This window comes from Eretmochelys imbricata, chromosome 16, assembly GCF_965152235.1.
Source record: "Eretmochelys imbricata isolate rEreImb1 chromosome 16, rEreImb1.hap1, whole genome shotgun sequence".
NCBI classification, from domain to species: domain Eukaryota; kingdom Metazoa; phylum Chordata; order Testudines; family Cheloniidae; genus Eretmochelys; species Eretmochelys imbricata.
In genome coordinates, this window is record NC_135587.1 from 8,428,324 (window position 1) to 8,447,969 (window position 19,646).

General features: G+C 48.9%; 1 protein-coding gene across 2 annotated transcripts in view; it reads left to right on the top strand.

Annotated features, from left to right (window-relative positions):
* The first annotated feature begins 2,100 nt into the window (after nucleotides 1–2,100).
* Nucleotides 2,101–19,646, top strand: part of ARRDC1 (arrestin domain containing 1) — a 66,436-nt gene continuing 48,890 nt past the window's right edge. Inside the window, exon 1 of one of the 2 annotated variants that reach the window (XM_077835822.1) lies at nucleotides 2,101–2,445. In XM_077835822.1, the coding sequence (XP_077691948.1) occupies nucleotides 2,328–2,445 (118 nt within the window). In that variant the 5' untranslated portion in view covers nucleotides 2,101–2,327. The remainder of the gene's footprint in view (nucleotides 2,446–19,646) is intronic. The other variant, XM_077835821.1, reaches the window with a different exon arrangement.

Genomic DNA, 19,646 nt, shown 5'->3' on the forward strand with positions numbered 1-19,646 from the left:
GATAGCCATTCTCATCACAGGAACTACCATTACAACTAACAGTTCTTGCCCCCCTCTTTACTGGCAGTCTCATCATAGAGAAACCCAGGACAGAATAATGGGTCATTTCAACTGGAGTCTCTTAAAAGTCTAAAAAGAAAAGGAGGACTTGTGGCACCTTAGAGATTAACAAATTTATTAGAGCATAAGCTTTCGTGAGCTACAGCTCACTTCATCAGATGCATACAGTGGAAAATATAGTGGGGAGATTTTTATTTACATAGAGAACATGAAACAATGGGTGTTACCATACACACTGTAACAAGAGTAATCAGGAAAGGTGAGCTATTACCAGCAGGAGAGCCGGGGGGGTGGAGGAACCTTTTGTAGTGACAACCAAGGTGGGCCATTTCCAGCAGTTTACAAGGACAGTAGGAGGGGAAATAAACAAGGGGAAATAGTTTTACTTTGTGTAATGACACATCCACTCCCAGTCTTTATTCAAGCCTAAGTTAATTGTATCCAGTTTGCAAATTTATTCCAATTCAGCAGTCTCTTGTTGAAGTCTGTTTTTGAAGTTTTTTTGTTGAAGAATTGCCACTTTTTGACAGAGCCAGAAGAGTACCCAGAAGTTACCTACTACAGGACAGGTCCAACAAAGAAAATAACAGAACGCCACTAGCCGTCACCTTCAGCCCCCAAGTAAAACCTCTCCAATGCATCATCAAGGATCTACAACCTATCCTGAAGGACGACCCATCACTCTCACAGATCTTGGGAGACAGGCCAGTACTTGCTTACAGACAGCCCCCCAACCTGAAGCAAATACTCACCAGCAACCACACAACAGAACCACTAACCCAGGAACGTATCCTTGCAACAAAGCCCGTTGCCAACTGTGTCCACATATCTATTCAGGGGACACCATCATAGGGCCTAATCACATCAGCCACACTATCAGAGGCTCGTTCACCTGCACATCTACCAATGTGATATGTGCCAGCAATGCCCCTCTGCCATGTACATTGGTCAAACTGGACAGTCTCTACGTAAAAGAATAAATGGACAGAAATCAGACGTCAAGAATTATAACATTCAAAAACCAGTCGGAGAACACTTCAGTCTCTTTGGTCACTCGATTACAGACCTAAAAGTGGCAATTTTTCAACAAAAAAACTTCAAAAACCCTCCAAGGAGAGACTGCTGAATTGGAATTAATTTGCAGTTAAAACCTTGATTATCACTACAAAAGGTCCCCCGGGCTCTCCTGCTGGTAATAGCTCACCTTTCCTGATCACTCTTGTTACAGTGTGTATGGTAAAACCCATTGTGTCATGTTCTCTGTGTATATAAAATCTCCCCACTATATTTTCCCCTGTATGCATCTGATGAAGTGAGCTGTAGCTCACAAAAGCTTATGCTCTAATAAATTTGTTAGTCTCTAAGGTGCCACAAGTCCTCCTTTTCTTTTTACGGATACAGACTAACAGGGCTGCTACTCTGAAACCTGTTAAAAGCCTAAGTTGAGGAAAGGAGCAGTGTGGGCGAAAGCTTGCAGGGCTGCTGTCTATACCATCCCCGTTCTGTGGATAAACAGGGCTTATTAATTCTTCCAGTGTCCACAACCTGCCTGTCCTCACCCAGGCCTGAGTCTCCAGGAGGAGCCTTTCACCAGCACTAAAGTCACACCAGTTAATTGCTAAATAAATGGTATTTTGACTGCATTGACTTGCTCAGCACATACAAGAGGGTTGGAGACGGGGGCAGGGAGGGAGGGAGGTTCTGAGGCCAGAGCAGTCTCACAACCTGGCACCTCGGGTGCAAGGTGCGTCCCACCCCTCCCAGCTGAGGAAGGCTGGATTCTTCATCATCCTCCCCACGAGTAGGGCGACCCCCTGCACCGCAAGGAAATAAAGGGCAGATGGCGCTTATCTGTCAGGGGCACCTGCCCATCCCGTTTCCCCCTTTCATTACGATGGAGGGTAGGAAATGGTGCATTTGGATCACAGTTCCTTTGCCCATAGCCGCTGCAGGCGATTGGTTTTATCTCCGTGAGACAGACGGGCAGAGAGAGACACAAACAGGCCCGTGCTGGGAAGCAGGCTTTCTTCCTGCCTGGATCCAGATCTCAGGGCATCAGACCGCGAGGCCGGGGTCCCTCCTCCTCCTCTAGCTGCAGGGTGCGGGGATGGGGTGCGCGGGTGCGGGACACACCTCCTAGGCATCCCCCCGCCCCGGGCGGGGGCGGGGGCGGCGCTGGCCCTTTAAGAGGCAGGGACATTCCCGGCCGGCGCGTCACTAGCAGCAGGTAGAGCCTCCCGCCAGCCGGCCAGGGACGCAGCCCGGCCATGGGGAAGCTGCAGCTGTTCGAGATCCGCCTGAGCGAGAGCCGCGTCGTCTACAGCCCCGGGGAGCCGCTGGCCGGCACCGTCACCGTGCGCCTCTCCGGGAGCCTGCCGTACCGCGGTGAGCCCCGCATGGCCGGGCTGCGAGCTTCCCCGCCGCAGTGCCTCTCCCCCCCGCATCCCCGGGCGGCGCCCCCCCCCCCCCAGTGCTCTCCTCGGGCTGCGAGCTTCCCCGCCGCAGTGCCCCTCCCCCCCGCATCCCCGGGCGGCAGGGCCCCTCCTCCCTCTCCTCCCCCCTCCCAAAAGAGCCCTCCTTGGGCTGCGAGCTTCCCCGCCGCAGTGCCATTCCACTCTCCTCGCGCATTGCATTTCCGGGTGCAGGGCCCCCGCTCCCCAGGGCTGGGAGATTCCCGGCCGCGGCGCCTGCTGGCTCCTCCTGGTCTATCCGCCCTTGCACTTCAGAGGTTGAGTTCAGTATCACCTTGTTGAACCCCCCCCCCCCGCCGCCCGCCCGCCCGCCCACCAGCCACCCACCTTTTTACTGGGAGTTTCGTTATTTATGACTTTCAAGAGCCTGATTTTCACGGAGCTCCGTTATGCCGAGGATGGGGGGGCAGCCTTTTGGACCGTCCCGCTCATTCCCTTGCTAGCAGGGCTTCGATTGTGTTGTCTGTTGTGTTTCATTTCTACCTCCTGGGGGCTTCAGCAGGAGTGTGACTCCTATTTCCCCACCTTCCCCCATCCTCGGCTCCAGGGAGGGCGCGGGGATGCGGGAGTTTCTTCCTTGGCTCATGGGCAGCGGGAACGAAACTTTCTCTGCTCAGGGTCTGTGCATGCGGGGGCAGAATAGCCTTGGTAAGGGACTGTTTACGCATGGTGGGTGCTAGCAGGCTTCTAGCAACAGTCTCCCTGTCCGGGGTAACCAGGGGTGAAACATCGACCAGTTTCAGGTGTGAGATCCATCTGGTCAAAGTAAGTGTCTGTGTGTTGCCCCCCACCCCTGGTTTGGGGAGCTGTTGCTTAGACCCCCTTCTTAACAATTGCTCAAATTCCCTTGCTGCTGGCATGGCTCTGACGACCGTGTTGATTGCATGCAGCGGGCACTGGCCCTGGTGTAAAACCCTAAACCAGACATGTGGTGTTGACCTAAAGCTCAGCTGTGATTTTACTGGAGATGGGACTTGGTACAAGCAGTCTGAACTTCCCCATAAAATTTGGGGAATTGCCAGGGTTTGGCACGTAGGAATTGTCAGGTGTGGTCTGCTCCAGGGTCCACCTACTCCAGTACCCTGTCTCCAACGCTTGTTCCTACAGTAAACTAATGTGGGATCAACTGCCCTTCCACCCATTTCTCCCCCCCCCCCCCCACTAGATCTCTTCCTTATAGTTTAAGATCTGAAGTGTGAAGTTGAATATCTGGGTTCTGGCCTGTTTCTAGTTTGTCCCAGCTTGTGTGAATAGGACTGAAGTGAGTTAAGTCCACAGCCATGCCTAAGTTGTCTTTAGCTAGGTTGGAGAATGTGTTATGTGCTTGGTCCTAACTTGGTAGGACTGTGTTTACAGAGGCCAAACCATAGTGGAGGATGTTTGAAACACAAGCAAGTGTAACGGTTGAACTCTGCTGTCACTGTAGTGTGTGTCTGGGGAGATAGGGCCATATAGATGCTTGCCCTAAAATCTGCATTCTCAGCACCGCGTGTTAAACGTAACTGATTCTGATTTATGTTAAGACCCTGTTTCTCATATGGAAGGTGCTCGGCGAGAGCTGTTTGAAGAGGTCTTGGTGTCTCTCTCTCCATAGAATTATTGACTGTAAAGGACCAGGTTGGGGGAGTGGGGAAAGAGATCATGTACAGGTACCTTGTAGAGAGTGTTCGTTCTCTCCCGCTGAATATTCTCCTTCCCCTCACCCCTTCCCCCCCCCTCAAAAAAAAAAAAAAGCACCCCTAACCACTTGGTTCACAAAATACGCTGCCACAGCTCTGACTCAATGCTTACTCAAACATGAGGGCAAAGAGAGATGACAACCTGAGTAGCTTGGAGGCAAAGCCCAGCAGAGGTGGGTCCAAGTGATCCTCTGACTCTTCCATTTCTCACACTCTTCAGTCTACGCGTCTTCCCCCCAAGTTGTGCTGTGATCTGAGAAGCAGCTCCTTTGTGAAGCACTCATGCTCCAGAGTGTGGTTGAAAGTGGGATTTCTACATTTTCTCTTGGGTCCAGTTGGACTGTGACTAATGAAAACGACAAGCAGGCCAGCTGAGGTGGTAACTTAGCCTGAGTTCTCCCTCTCCTTTCTCAGACAGTGGGGATGGGAGGGTCAGGGGACTATGAGGCGCTAGGCTGTATGATGTCTGTGCCAGGCACTCCGGCTGTAGTGGAGGGAGAGCACTGTGGTACCATGTTTGCAAATCTGGCCATTGAAAAACTCTTCGTAGCAGATTCGGCAAATCCTGTATTGTTAGTTTGCCGGAATTCTGCCAGTTGTGAAGCCTGACTTAGACTGGAATCTTCCTCTGAAAACTTCCAAACTCTGAGGCCCAGTCTATGCTAGGGGGGAAACTTTCTAAAACTGTCTTTTTAAAAAGACTTAAACCCCTTCCCATCATTGCTAATGCTAGTTCAGCTCCACCTGCAGATACCCATGGAACTGACCTGATAGTGATGGAAAGTTACCTTAGAGAATTTCCTTCGCGTAAACAGGGCTTCACTGTATAAGCAAGGGATGGTTCATGGCATGGGGGTGGTTGGGGATAGGTGATCTTGGTTCTATCTTTGCTCTGCCACAGGCTTCCTGTGTGACTTTTAGGGTGAGCAACTTTTGTCTGTACCTGTTTTCTCCTTTTTTGTAAAATAGATATTAGCATCTTCCCTGTCTTCATTATTGCTTCCAAAGTGCTCTGATAGCCCTGGTGCTACAGAAGTGCAAATTATTATTTCTTGCTTCCCCTAAGGCTGAGTCTCTCCCTTCCCCGTCTTCTGCTCTCATTGCCTCTGTCTCGGATTCTTGGGACTGTTTCCAAGTATTTAGATTTAGTCCTTCTGGGCCAGGACCTTGTTCTGTTGACCTTGTCTGGCAAACACCATTGCTGTGGAAGCAAGTATGCCTGTCTCGATTTAAAACACCTCTCCCATTGGACCTTGGTTTTTCTGGCTTCTGAAAGCTATTGTACAGAACTAGTTAGAGGCTCGTTGCTGGTGGTGGTTTATACCTATTCTCCTTAGGAAAAGCTAATTACTACTTTCAGCATGCGACATCTAATTTCTCTCTCCTGCTTCTCTCCGGCCCCCCCAAGCATACAGACTGACTTTTCTCTCGCTCTTCCCGAGAACCTGCTCCCAATAATAGGGCAGCGAGCTGAGTATCCCAGGATTCTGCTGAGCTAGTCCAACTAGCCTGGATGCATTATGGGCCAGCTGTGAGGTAACTATGGTTACACCAGGCTACTGACTGCTGTTTGCATGTGGGGCAGCCACAGGCAATCAGACTTTCTGGAGAGTGTCTCTTCTCTTCCTCCAACCCCACCCCCCCCTTCCATTTTTCCTCACTTTGCCTTCAGTTAGGGTTTTCTTTAACCCCATTGACAGCTCGAGATCTGTTGTAGGATCTCTTTTTTTCTTCATTTTGGAAAAGTTCCCCCCGCCCTGCTGTAGCAACCTATGCAGACTTGAGCCTAGGAAATTTTGGAGTCTTGCATGAATAAGCTTTAGCAACAAAGACAGGAAGATGTTTCCACCAGCCCCTGTCCTTTCAGTACTTGCATAGTGGGTTTGGTAGTGCAGCAGTGAGCCATGGGCTGTAATGGGACCTGAGCAGGGTTTCTGTAAAACTTGTTGGGAAGTGGTAGCTGACGAAGTTTTATTTTTAATTGCATGCAGAGCTGGCCTTAGGCATGATCATCTGCTCTAGGCAGAGGTGTCCTGGTTGACTCAGTGGCTCACGAGCAGCGTTATGTCCCCTCTGGCTGTGGCAATGCCAAGGGAGGCTGTCCATGGCCCAGTTTCCCTCTGACAGCTTGCATGAGCCCTTGCAGATCCGCACGTCTGGCTCTGCTCTCCAGGGCGGGAGTCTGCATATTTTTAGACTCCAGGATTTGGTGTGATCCCGTCCCCTGGCTGGAGTCTGAATGTGTCCAAATGTGAAGTCTGCATGAAGGGCCAGTGGCAGCTGCCGGGCAAACGCAGGCTGTCTGATTCATTCCTGTACATCCTCCCTATTGACTTGGCTAATGTCTTATTTATTGTGCTTGTGGGAGACTAGTGTCTCAACAAGTCTAAGCAGCTGAGTTGGGGGTTGTAGTTTGCGCCCTGAGGTTTACAGCCTCTTCTGTTTGCTCTCTCTGGCTAACAGCAATGAGGTTGCTGTATGCCCACTGTAGGAAGGGGACTTCTCAATGGGCTGCTGCCAGTGGGGAATCCAGTTAGTTGTGGTGGTGTTGTCTAGGAGCTCTAGTCAAGGCTGAGATCCCACCATCTTTGCCCAAAAAAATACACCAACCTGAGCCTACTTCATGTTGTGGCTCATATACTCTGGCTCTCAGATGCTGTCTGGTGCCACAATGGGCCAGCACAGGAGTATCTTGGTCATTCTGCCTTGCCCAACACATTAGAAACCTCAAGCATGTCCTTTGAAAGAAGGACTCGGATACCAACACACCTGCACCTTTAAGATCAAACCACATTTCTCTGGTCTGCACACCTTTCGGTGCCAACTCCATAACTAGAGATATCTGTGTTTAGTCAGAGGTCTCCCTGAAGGAATCATAGACTTTAAGCTCAGAAGGGACCATTATGATCATCGTCTGACCTCCTGCACAATGCAGGCCACAGAATTTCACCCACCCACTCACTCCTATAACTAACCCCTAACCTATGTCTGAGCTATTGAAGTCCTCAACTAATGGTTTAAAGACTCAAAGTGCAGAGAATCCTCCAACAAGTGACCTGTGCCCTACACTGCAGAGGAAGGCGAAAAACCCCCAGGACCTCTGCCAGTCTGCCCTGGGGGAAAATTCCTTCCTGACGCCAATATGGCAATCAGCTAGACCCTGAGCATGTGGGCAGGAATATCCCGCAATGAAGTCTTAAATACTAACTCTGACCTGCTAAAGAACAGGAAGCTGCCATCTTGACCACTGGAGACTGAGTCAAATTGGAAGACTCTGCTTTAGCACAGGGGAAGATGGCTTCAGAGTTGTAAGGAAAACGCTACAACAGTGTGTTCAATTTTTTTAAATTTATTTGACCACTTGCTTCAGTTGTAGAAGTGCTTTTTTTAACCTTTCAACAACTTTGAAACGTTCTGATTTCCAATGGCAAAGCAGATTGTTTCAGTTCTATTTTCCATTATCAAACTGAGCTCCTCCTGGAAAATATCGTTAAAAGAACAGCCCTGACTCCCACATCGCCACCAGAGACAGACTCAAGGATGAAGAAACTAAAGGTGTTTCTAAAAGCAGCTCTGAAAATTCCTCTCTGTGTTCCACACGCACTTATTTAGCTGTCCAGATTACTAGAGTCATGGCTCTACTAAGTGAAATGTTAAGGTATAAAAGTCTCAAATACATCAGGCCTAAAATGTGTGTGTATACATGTTAACTCTTTATCCAGGTTCTAAATACCGGCAGCGATGGGGCTATCTGATCACCCACTGGGTATTTATCCTTCTTATAGGTATTATAGCCCCATTTTATAGATCGCAAAACTGAGGCACAGAAATCCAGGTCACAAAGAGTTGATTTTTTTAGAACTGAGAATTGAAACTGTCATTCAGTGCTATAACACCAAGACCATCTTTCTTCCCCTGGCTTGTCTATGGGCTTGTCTAGATTAGGAAAGGATGGTGGGCTTAGCTAACTTAACCTGCACCCATGCTAGGGGAAAAACTTGTGGTTAAATAACAGCTGGTTATCTCTATCTCTCATTTATGTGGCCCAGATCCCCACGGGAGTGAGCTGAAGGTCCACCTGGGCCAGCTAAATGGAAGTGAAAGATACTAACCTGAATCCACACTAGGGAGCAGGTCCTGGCTGGCTCTGCTGAACATGGTAAAATGATGTTGAAAAGATGGCACCTGAAGCAGCGTGCTGTCAAAGACAGGGCCCCACTGATGCAAGTGGTCAGGAACGCCAGTAAGAGTGGATTTGGAATATGGACAGATGACGACAAAGCTCGTGGGTCACCCCAAATAGCACCTCTATAAAATCGTTCTGGATGTGACCGTCAAGCAGTGGGTCCTTTTTGCAAAATGCAGGTCAGGGACACAGCAAAGATGTTTACTGTGTAGAAGTGTGCAAGTGTCCTGTTCAGGGGAAGTACCCAAGCACCGATGCCCCTCCTCCACCCTAGACCCCTCTCCCCATGCATTCAAAACCCGGCTAGCTATTCAAATGACTCTGGCATTGCTTTGCTGGCTTAACACTCACTACTGCATATTCCTGTACATGAATGCAATGAACAATGTAATTCTGTGTCAGTCTACCAGGCTGACTGTTTGCTACTTCCCAGTTTAAAAATCCACTTCAGCTATGTGTGGGATGAGAGCACCCTAGCTCTGTGGCAGTCTGTCTGCTGAGATGTGGTGCAAAAAGGGATTTCTGCCCCTCTGGCTAGTTCACTGGTGGATCAGAAATGCTGTGTAAATAATTATTCTCAAGATTGCGCCGTATGTCTTGGTCTGTAGTGCACTCCTTCCTCCCTCCCCTCCCTCAGCCGCACCTGTGGGCAAAGCTTTGCTGTTAAATTCCTCTTTGCTGATGGAAACATGAGAACAGGAGCCATCTGTGGTGTTTAGTGCATCATTGGGCAAGTGTAATGTAGACCTGAGTGTCTCAGGGCTAGTGGCCAGCATCTGATATGCTGCCAAATGTGGCACTGGGGCATGACCGCTGCAGGGGATAAACAGGAGAATAAGCAAATAAGAGTGGGCAGTACTGTACCTTATAGTCTTTGCAGCATAAAAGTCTGTTGCTAAGCAGGAGAGAGGATTTAGTGGCTCCCTTGCTTGAAGGAGTAACTCTTCTTACGGTTGGCTACCACTTGGAAATTCATATCCTTTAATGGAGAGGGAGGCTAAGTTCATATCGGGATCCTGAGGTCCCCCTGATCTAGGGGATGTTCTGTTCTGGGGTTCAGTCTGTTTGTTCATGTTTACTTTTCCATGGTGGTGGGGAAGATTTTGGAAGTGGGTGGAGGGGAAGAATCCAAATGTAGTTGGTGTATTGCAGTGTAACTTCTCTGGCAGAGAGACATCTAAAGTATTTTGCAGGCAGTTGTGGGGGGATCAACCATTTCTTGGTAGAAAGTGATGCTGGCTCTCATAGGTTCAATGAGAACTGGTGTGATTTTTGGGAGAGTTGTAGGAGAGCAGGTGGGGAGAAAAAGGAGAGTAGAGGATGTGGAAGAGGGCTATAGTAAAGGGGGCGGTGCAGAATGGATTTGATCAGTGACCAAAAGAAGGCGGCCGAGGCTGAAGAAACAGAGACCAGAAAAGTGATCAGATGATGGCTGGGAAGAAAAGTGGCAACTGGGCTCTTTGTGTTAGACGCTGGTATTTAAATCTTTCATTTAATTATTATTTATTAAACTTGGAGGGCAAGATACTCAAAAGTTGCTGTGCACTCACTGAGAATGGGGGAGACTCAATCCCCCACTGTTTTCAGTCTTAATCTCTTTTTTTTAATGCAAATCTGTCTGTGTCAGGCCATTCCATGACCTCTTGCCCTGTTATAGGATTGCTGTGAAAGATAATCATCTCTCGTGTGGCTTCTCTAACTTTTGTGTGGAAGTGAAAAGTGCTTAGAGAAGAAATGTACAAAGGATTTAACTGCCTCCAGTCAGCAGATTTGTGTGTGTATAATTGTGCGTCTGTGCTTGCACTTCCCTTATTTCCTATTTGTTTCTGGGGTCTGAAAGCCGATGAACTGATGTCTGATCACAGAGATGCTCTTCAAGGCAGACAAAATCCTGAATTTACTTTGATGCCCAACTAAAAATAGATGACGCTCCAGTGTCTGTGATTTGACTTTTGCTGGGTGTGTCTTTAAAACTTGCGGTGTAAAGGCCTGCCACCAGAATTGACGGGTTTTACTCTAATGGTATGGGGGATATTTGTCACTAGTTCTTGGATCGATACAACCTTGTGTGGTACCAAATACAGCTCTTGGATATCTGCATGCAACCACTGTGTGTGTGTGAGTGTATATGAGAGTTGAATTGTAGGGCCTGATTGAAGCCCTATAATATAAAGCCTGTGGAGGTATCTGTCTTTTAGAAAGCTGGATAGCTGCAGAGGAGGGATACTGTAAGTATCCCAGTGCAGTAAAGGATTTCTCTTTGGGGGCAAGGGGGCATAAATTAGCTGTAGATTACAAACTGTCTGAAAGTGGCAATTGACTTTTGGCTCAGAATAAAACCTTGGGCTTCTCTGATATCCATAACAACAAGCATTTTGTTATGTCCACATTGATTCATACGCATAAATTGTGTAGGTGAACAAATACATTGTCTCAACCTTTCACTGACAACCTGTGCCCATTTTGGCAACTATGTCCTTGTTCCCAACATTCCCTGCCCCGGTGACTCAAGTGCTGAGGTGGTTCCCATTAGCGAGCGGGGTCTAGAGCCTGAAGAGGGAAGTTCAGCTCCATATCTTCTTTAAGGCTGGCTCTGTGCTATAGGCTTCTGCTGGCACAGCTTTGTCCATCAGAGGTGCGAGGAGGTGTGATTCCCTCCCCGACAGATGCCCCTGGTGTAGAAGCAGTTCAGCTAGGCGCGATTACCAGTAGAGCTTGGATTTGCTGGTGGGGGTGTGGATAGGATAAATAAACCATGCTGGTAAAAGTGCAGCTTTGCTGCTTTAGCTGCATTCCCACTAGCAATCCAATACTTTGCTGGTCTAGTGTACCAGTAAAGTGCTCCTAGCATAGGCAGGGCCGAAGTTCCAGAGCAGGCCCTCTTTTTCCAGGAGGTGGACTGAGACCATTCATTTCATGAAGGTGCCGAAACAGGAGGCATGAATGAGAATCTGAGGTCTCACAAGGTCTAACCTCTTCGTAAGAGGGGTTTAATGGACTGTCATCTCTGCTCTGCACCTCTGATAACCAGCATTTCGGGTGCATGTAAGCTTCTGAGCAGAGTAGGTACAAGTTGGTATGTTGGAAAAGGAGGCCATGCAAAAAGGAACATAAATGAAGGAGGGGGGCATGTGTACACATACAATTTCCTGGACTTAGTAGTTGCTATTTAAATCCCAGAAAGGCACTACATGGTGCTGTCCAAAAACAAAAGTGGAGGATGATGACTGTCCTACGCCCTGCAACCTGTGTCCTCGCTTACACAAGAGCAGAGCATTGGGGATCAGGGCCAACATAAACTGTTGTTTAGCTGGATATAAAAATAACCCCACGAAGTGTAAATTTCCTTTCCTTATTGAAGCCCTTTCTTAAAATGAGTCTGGAAAGGCAGCAGGCTTGTTCAGTGACTAAAGCCCTTTGTGGTGACGGGTGATTGGTCCCAGGAGTTTTACACAGGAGTCTGTGCCATATGGGGTCGCACTCCTCTGAACCGACATTTGTGGTACGCACAATGGCTGATGCTGAGGGGAAAGGATAGATTGTTTTCTTCCCACGGCTCTCCTGAGCTGGCTTACATGGCCATTGGCATTGGCCAGATTTAAAGGACTCTGTGCTCCCAAGATTTAAAGGACTCTGTACTCCCAGAATGTCTGAGTACTGGGTATCTTGGCCTCTCAGACTGCTTATTGCTGATCTCTCTCATTCAGTGAATTGCTGGCTCGCCCTGGCAGCCAGACAGGGATGGGATGTTTTGCTTTGTGCTTACAGGGAAGAACAATACATGGATAACATGTTTGAAGGGGCAGCTTATTAGGCTGTAGACTTGACAGGCATTAAAGCACCTTGTGGGGAGTGTTTGCCAGGACCTAAAGCGTCATTAGAGCTTGTCTAAATGTGAAATGTGCACCAGAATAACTTAAGGTATGAATTTAAACCAGTGCAAAATGTGGTGTGGACACTTCTTTTAATTTTAGGTTTAGCAACCTATTTTGGTCTAGCTAAAGTCTATTTAGGATCAGATTTAGGCTAAATCAGAATGAGCCATTGGTAAATCAAAATGAGAGGAAGCCTGGCTCAGTGGCTAGGGTGCCGGCCCGAGACTCTAGAGACCAGGGTTCAGTACCCAGCTCTGCCACATACTTCCTGTGTGACCGTGGGAAAGTCACGTAGGGCATGTCTGTACTGTGGCTTTAAAAAAAGGGGCAACCTGTGGCAGTGAATCTGGGTCTCAGACCCTGGGTAAGCTGCCTTGAGCTCATGCTATGGGGTGATGAAATAGCGGTGTAGGCATGCCCGCCCCGCTGGGTTCCAGAGCTGAGCGGGAACATCTACAGGACTGTCGTTTGCCCCGTAGCAGGAGCCTGAATTGGTTGGTCTGGGTTCTGAGACGACTACTGCTGCAGATGTTGTGCAGTAGAGACGTACTCCTAGTCTCCCTGTGCCTCTGATCCCCCTGAAACCAGGAAGTAATAGCATTGCCTATGCTCACAGGAGCACTGCGGGGGGGCGGGGTTGTGCGGCTCTCTGACGACAGCGATAAGCACCATATCGGTACACACTGGCTTAATATTTAAATGTGCTCCGGCTGAGCTGACTCACCCCCTCTCGCACCCCAACCCCCTGCCCCAACCTGGTGAAAATGAGCAAGTGAGTGAAGGTGAGGGAGAGCAAGCAATGGGGGGGGGGAATGGAAGGAGCGAGGGGAGGGGTGCATGGCCTTGGAAAAGGGGTGGGGCAAGGGTTTCGGTTTTCCGCAAACCGAAAGTTGACAACCCTACTTGCGTTCCAGGGGTGGGATTCTTCACTCCTACCCCTGTACACATTTTGGGAGAAGGAGAAGAATGACCCACTGGGGAAAGGCTGGCAATGTGTCGGGCTACTGTAAGTGGCCCTACAGATTCTCTGCCTCTTCTGTGTCTCTTCCCCCCCCCCGCCCCATTTCCTTTGCAAGCCCAGGTCTAGGAATATTGTCATTCCTAGACTCCAGTCTGGGGTAACTTTGTGGGGGAGGAGAGTAAAGGAAACATCTGTGCAGCAGGTTGATCCCCAAAGCCCATGAACCTACTTGAGGAGCTGAAGTGTTGGAATAAGCCTCCAGGAGCCAGGATCATTAGGCAGAAGAGTAAATCAAAGGTGCAGCTGATCACATGGCTCTGTAATTACATGGACATGCCCACTGTGCATGTGTGTCAGATGAAGGGAGATAACGAGAGTTATCAGGGGAAAGTAACTTCCCCACTCCAAGACTTGACGGAAGCAGCAGGATTTGGAACTAACCCAGTCTCTGAGTTCAAGAAACCCTTTTATGTCGGGGTTGGGGAATCTTTGTGAAGAGATGCTCCCATGCCAGTGCAGTGACAGAAGGGGGCTAAAAATGAGCTCGTACAGCAAAGCTGCTGGAGGTCACTTTCGAGACTCCTGTCCCAGGAGGAACAGCGCTTGATGTCTGTTGCTAAGAAACTAGTTGCTTCTGGCAGTTTTTTTTTTTAAATGATGAGCACACGTTGGTTGTACTTTTCTCTCGTTTCTTCTTCTTTCCCCCTCCCCCTCCAAACCACCAAAACAAATCTAAGTGGGATGCACTGGTTCACTTTCCACTCCCCACCTTGCCGCATGTGTAAAGAAACAGGCTTGGTGGTAAACATTCGCAAGCTGGATTTTGTTCCAGCTGTTCAAGGTGACTCCTTTTTTTTCTTCCTCCTGGAGCAGCCAGCGTGCTGATAACCTGCATGGTGCTATAAATAAGTGTGTTGCCTAAGTAGGGGAAAGTGCCTGAGGCTTAAACAATAAGTGTGTTGCCTAAGTAGGGGAAAGTGCCTGAGGCTTAAACACACAAGACTCCTGTTTACAAGTCCAGCAGCTGGTGAAGGAAGTGGCTGTTCCTTCCTCAGACAGCCAGCAACAAGCTGGTCCATATCGCCCACAGGCATGGCGTTGCCAGTGTCCCCCGCATGGATGACCTGTGTGACATGGCAGTGATCACCCACACCTTCCGCCTGCTGACGTGTCCCGACACCATGGTAAGGAACATTGCAGCAAACGCCCTCCATGACGCAACAAAGAAGCGGATCGGCAAAGACACCGCTAGCTTCCTGAGCGGTTCCCTGGATGGCGAATTCGGATGGGACTGGCGCGACATCGCTTCACTGTGGTCCCGCGCTCACAATGCCACGCGCCGCCTGGGGAAGCGCATCAGCTGCCGCTGGGAGTGGTGTGAGGAGCGCCAGGAGCTGGGAGTCCTGGTGCCGCAGATCAGGTCTGAGGGAAACACCATCATCACCACGAGCGCCAGAGGCATGCTGGAGAGGACCCTGAAGGCAGCCATCCACTCGCTGTACATGGAAACCCTGAAGCGTAAACCAGACCAGGGTAAAGCCTTCGAACTGACCAACAAATGGGAAGCCAGCAACCACTTCCTCGCCGGGGGCGGCTTCACCCGCTTCACCGACTGGTGGTTCATCCACCATGCCCGGCTCAACTGCGTCCCGCTCAACAGAGCCGTCCGCCACGGGAACCGAGACAAGCGTTGCAGGAAGTGCAGCTATTCCAACGAGACTCTGCCCCACGTCCTGTGCAGCTGCAAGCCCCACTCCAGAGCCTGGCAGCTGCGTCACAACGCCATCCAGAACCGCCTGGTGAAAGCCATCGCACCGTGCCTGAGGGAGGTCGCCGTGAACTGCACCATCCCCGGTACTGACAGCCCATTGCGACCCGACGTGGTAGTCACCGACAAGGCCCAGAAAAAGATTATCCTCATTGACATCACAGTCTCCTTCGAGAACAGGACCCCGGCCTTCCACAAATCCCGAGCTCGTAAACTGGAAAAATACGCCCCCCGGCCGACACCCTGAGAGCGAAGGGCTACGAGGTGCAGACGGATGCCCTGATCGTCGGAGCCCTGGGCGCTTGGGACCCCTGCAACGAGCATGTGCTGCAGACCTGTGGGATCGGTCGACGCTACGCACGGCTCATGCGGCGCCTCATCGTCTCAGACACCATCCAGTGGTCCAGGGACATCTACATCGAACACATCACCGGCCACCGACACTACCAGGAGGTGTGAGCCGGTACGACATCGTGCATCCACTATGGGAAAGGGACTGAGAGACTTTTTTCCATTGGACCGTATGAACTGGAACCATAAACTCAATGAACATTAAATCCCACCAAATGAGGGTAGATCCATCCCCATCATCGTATCCACTCATTATATTCCACACCTCAACATAGCCATTTTATGGACAACATACCCCCATATCTCAATGTCTGTACTTTGACTGGTTAAACTTTTACCCCCAATCAGGGAGATTGCAGATTATGTATTCCTTATGCCACCAGCTCCTAACCGAATTTCACACCCCTTGATAATCTGTACCTTATTCCCTGATAACTAGAAACTTCTATGCTTGAACTCTGTGCCGTTTCCTTTTTATTTCAACATTATCTTAATAAAATTATTAAATCTGAACTCGGCAGTTAACTTTTTTCTTCCCCTCTCCTGGGATGCATGCAGACGAAATCCCTGATTTGGGGAGGAGAAGGGAACCAGTCCTCTTGTCATGCTCACTTTGTCTATGATTGAAGAAAATGCTTGCAGGCCGGAGAAGATGGACCCATGTATCGCATGGGGGACACTGTGACAAGTGAACGCTACTTTCTTCACCATGGGGATCTATCTGCACAGCGCTTTTGTTAAGGGGGGCGGGGAGGGAATCTGTATTTGCCTAAATCAAAACTTCTCCTTAGCATGGAGACAGTTACCCTGAAAAATAAAATAAAAACTCTACCTGATCAGGTTCTTGGTATTACGGACACAGGCTATGTGGCTTCTTGCAGCAATGTGCTGAAAGGTCAAGGAAGGGTGAAGTTTGGCCAGGGGGATGCTCTTTAGGATTCCTTTGAAGTAAAACCCGGGGGGGAAGATTGCACAAACCCAGATGCATCCCCTTGGGCTGGACTAGCAAATGGCCTGTAGCCCAAGGGCTGTGTCTAATTTGAATATTTGCATGTGTTATCCAAATTTACTCTGCCAGAATACTTGCTCCTATTTCTCTTCCTTGTGGGACAAACCCAAACTCTCTGGAGTTCACAAGCAATACAGACCTGCAGCTCAACTCTACAGAGGGAGGGATACTACAGGCTAGATTTGGCAGTTGATCTGGACTTTCTACAACCCTGCTGCAGACACAGGTCAGCTGTAGTGTTGAGCTAGTGCTGAATGCAACTCCCTTGGCCATCACAATTTGTTGTAGCCAACCACTAGCTAGTCCAGTTTGTTCCATGTTAACTGGTGTGCTTCTAAGAGTAACTGTCTTGCCTGGCCCCTTCCAAGAAGCAGCTTTCAGCTGATTCTCTAAACGGTCCGCGTAGGTTGGAGGTTTGAGCACCTCCCTTGTTTCCCAAGGCATGACACAACATTCACAGCGGTCTAGCACCAAGTCTATACAAAATCCTACTTTTCCCCTCAAAGTGGGACTGGACCGTTGGTGTGTATGTCTTGTGTGTAGGTCTCTGCATAAGAGTAATCTTCCACCAGGGTGGTGGGATTCCTAGAGGGAAGCGTGGGGAGATGGGGCACAAGATGCTCCTCAGAGAAGGGTTCCTATCTTTAGAATTGGTCTCTCTGTCGTGACTCCCACAGCTTTGGTCCCTGCAAACTACTCTGACTGCAGGTGTGTGTTTGTGGTAGCTTGTTTGTTTGTGGTAGCTGTCTGTAGATCCATGTGTGCATGGCTGTCCTCAGAAATATGGTCAGCTACCCAAGCAGAGGTAAAACAGTGGCATTTACAGCTGCTTCTCTTGCTCTGGGGGGGTAGTGTGAGTGTGTGTGAGAGGTATACATTTGATCGTGGTTGGGGTTATCGTAGAGTAGCAGGGAAGGAAACATTCTGAAGAGATGCTCCTCCCCTTCACTTTTTAGCTGCTGCTGCCTCCCCCCTCTGCCCAACACAACCCTTTTGCAAAACAAGGACGTTCAGTCTTGCAGCTGCTGTCCTACCTTGAATGTCATCCTGTTGGGCCATGCCTCATGGGGCAGAACTCCTCGCTGAAGTCAGTGAGGAAATCTGGCTCTAATGACCACTGTCATGCCTGAGCATATTGGCAACCGTGGTATGAGAGGCATCGATAACACTGGGCAGCATTGTATTCCTGTCTGACTTTTATCTACCTTCAAATAGCAAGTGAATCCTTAACCCAAGAAGGTCACCGAAGCGTAAATACATGCTGGAGTAATAGCTGTTCTAGACTGACTGATTTTGGTCCCAGCCGTTCTTGTACAGCCTCTCTTGTGATGGCCTGTGTCTCCGTACAGGGTCTACCTCCCAGTCCTAGTGTACAAAACAACACAGGCTTTTTTCCACCCCTGAAGATCAATACCCATGATATTGGGTTAAAGAGGAACTCTAAAGTTACCACACTAGAATTATGCAGTGTCTTCCTACGATTTTTGGCCGTAATATAAATGGCAGGGAAATGTACAATGTCTGTTCTCCATCTTGGGCTAATCAAGGGTTGTTCTCCTTCAGCTTCTTGTGTGCCCAGTAGCTCCACTGCATGATATGGATTTTTTTGTGTGTGCTAATACTTGAGGAAAAACCTTATGGTCAGCCAAGAGGCCACCGCAACTTCAAGCGGAAAAGGAACCTCTAGGTCTTGGTCTATCCCTCTCCTTACAATACACAGTTCTCTAAACTATATCTTTCCAGTGCCTTGTTCTGTCCACTTCCAACTCTCCCTAGCGATGTGGCTAATGTCCCTGTTCATCCTTCATATAATTAAAGACTGCTATTCCTGCTTGATCATCCCTTAGCTGGACTATACATATATGGCTCTTGGAAATCTTACACCTCTCTAGCACCTGACTGGCTTTGTTGTTGTGCTCTGAACACCAATTGTGTCACATCATCTCCTCGGAAGAGCCACAAAGGGTGGTGTAATAGTTCAAACACTAGGCGCAGAGAGCATGACTGGTTCTGAGCAGAAGTGTCAAGGTCAATTGGGGGGGGGGGGGTAAAAGTAGCCTGAGTCGGAGCCACAACTTAATGTTGTCGTTAGACTATAAACTGTCTGACTCTGAGAAGACAGAAAAGGTAGCTGAGGTCATATCTTCTATTGAACCAGCTTTTGCTGGGGGTAGAGACAGGCTTTCAAGCCCCACAGGGCTCTTCTTCAGGTCTGGGAAATGTACTCCTAAATGCAGGGTGGAACAGGCTGTTTAGCAGAAGTAATTAGCACATATTCTAAGGGGCTGCTCAAGGTAGAGTGGCCCAGTAACACCTCTGCAGTCCTAGGCTGAAAAGGGCGGCTAGTGAGTTACAGATTGTTGTAATAAGCCATACATCCAGGGTTTCTGTTTGTCCATGATTCAGCAGAGTTCTGAATTTAAGCTCCCCCCAGGCTTGTCTTTCCTCAGAGGCTGAAGACCGGTTGGATATGGAGAGATCGCTTTGTGAACAGTGTTCACCCATGGGTGATAGGGTGTTTTTGTCTCTGAACACTTCTATGACTAGAGAACTATTTCATAAACCCGTCGGAGAACACTTCAATCTCTCTGGTCATGCAATTACAGACATGAAGGTCGCTATCTTAAAACAAAAAAACTTCAAATCCAGACTCCAGCAAGAAACTGCTGAATTGGAATTCATTTGCAAATTGGATACTATCAATTTAGGCTTAAATAGAGACTGGGAGTGGCTAAGTCATTATGCAAGGTAGCCTATTTCCCCTTGTTTTTTCCTCCCGCCCCCCCCCCCCCCCCCCCCCCCCCCGACGTTCTGATTAAACTTGGATTTGTGCTGGAAATGGCCCACCTTGATTATCATGCACATTGTAAAGAGAGTGATCACTTTAGATAAGCTATTACCAGCAGGAGAGTGGGGTGGGAGGAGGTATTGTTTCATGGTCTCTGTGTATATAATGTCTTCTGCAGTTTCCACAGTATGCATCCGATGAAGTGAGCTGTAGCTCACGAAAGCTTATGCTCAAATAAATTGGTTAGCCTCTAAGGTGCCACAAGTACTCCTTTTCTTATTTCAGCCATGATTCACATGATTGCATCTGACACAACTCCAGCTCCTGGGAAGCATGCTCTCCCTCTTGTCACAATGATCAAAGTTCAGTTACCGTAACTCAAGTTCTCCCACCCTTTTTAATGCTGTAATCAGTGTGGGTGACAAGTATCTATTCCAGACCAGTGGAATCTAAATCCCCTTCTATATTACAAATAGCCATGCCAGGGGCCTGGTTACA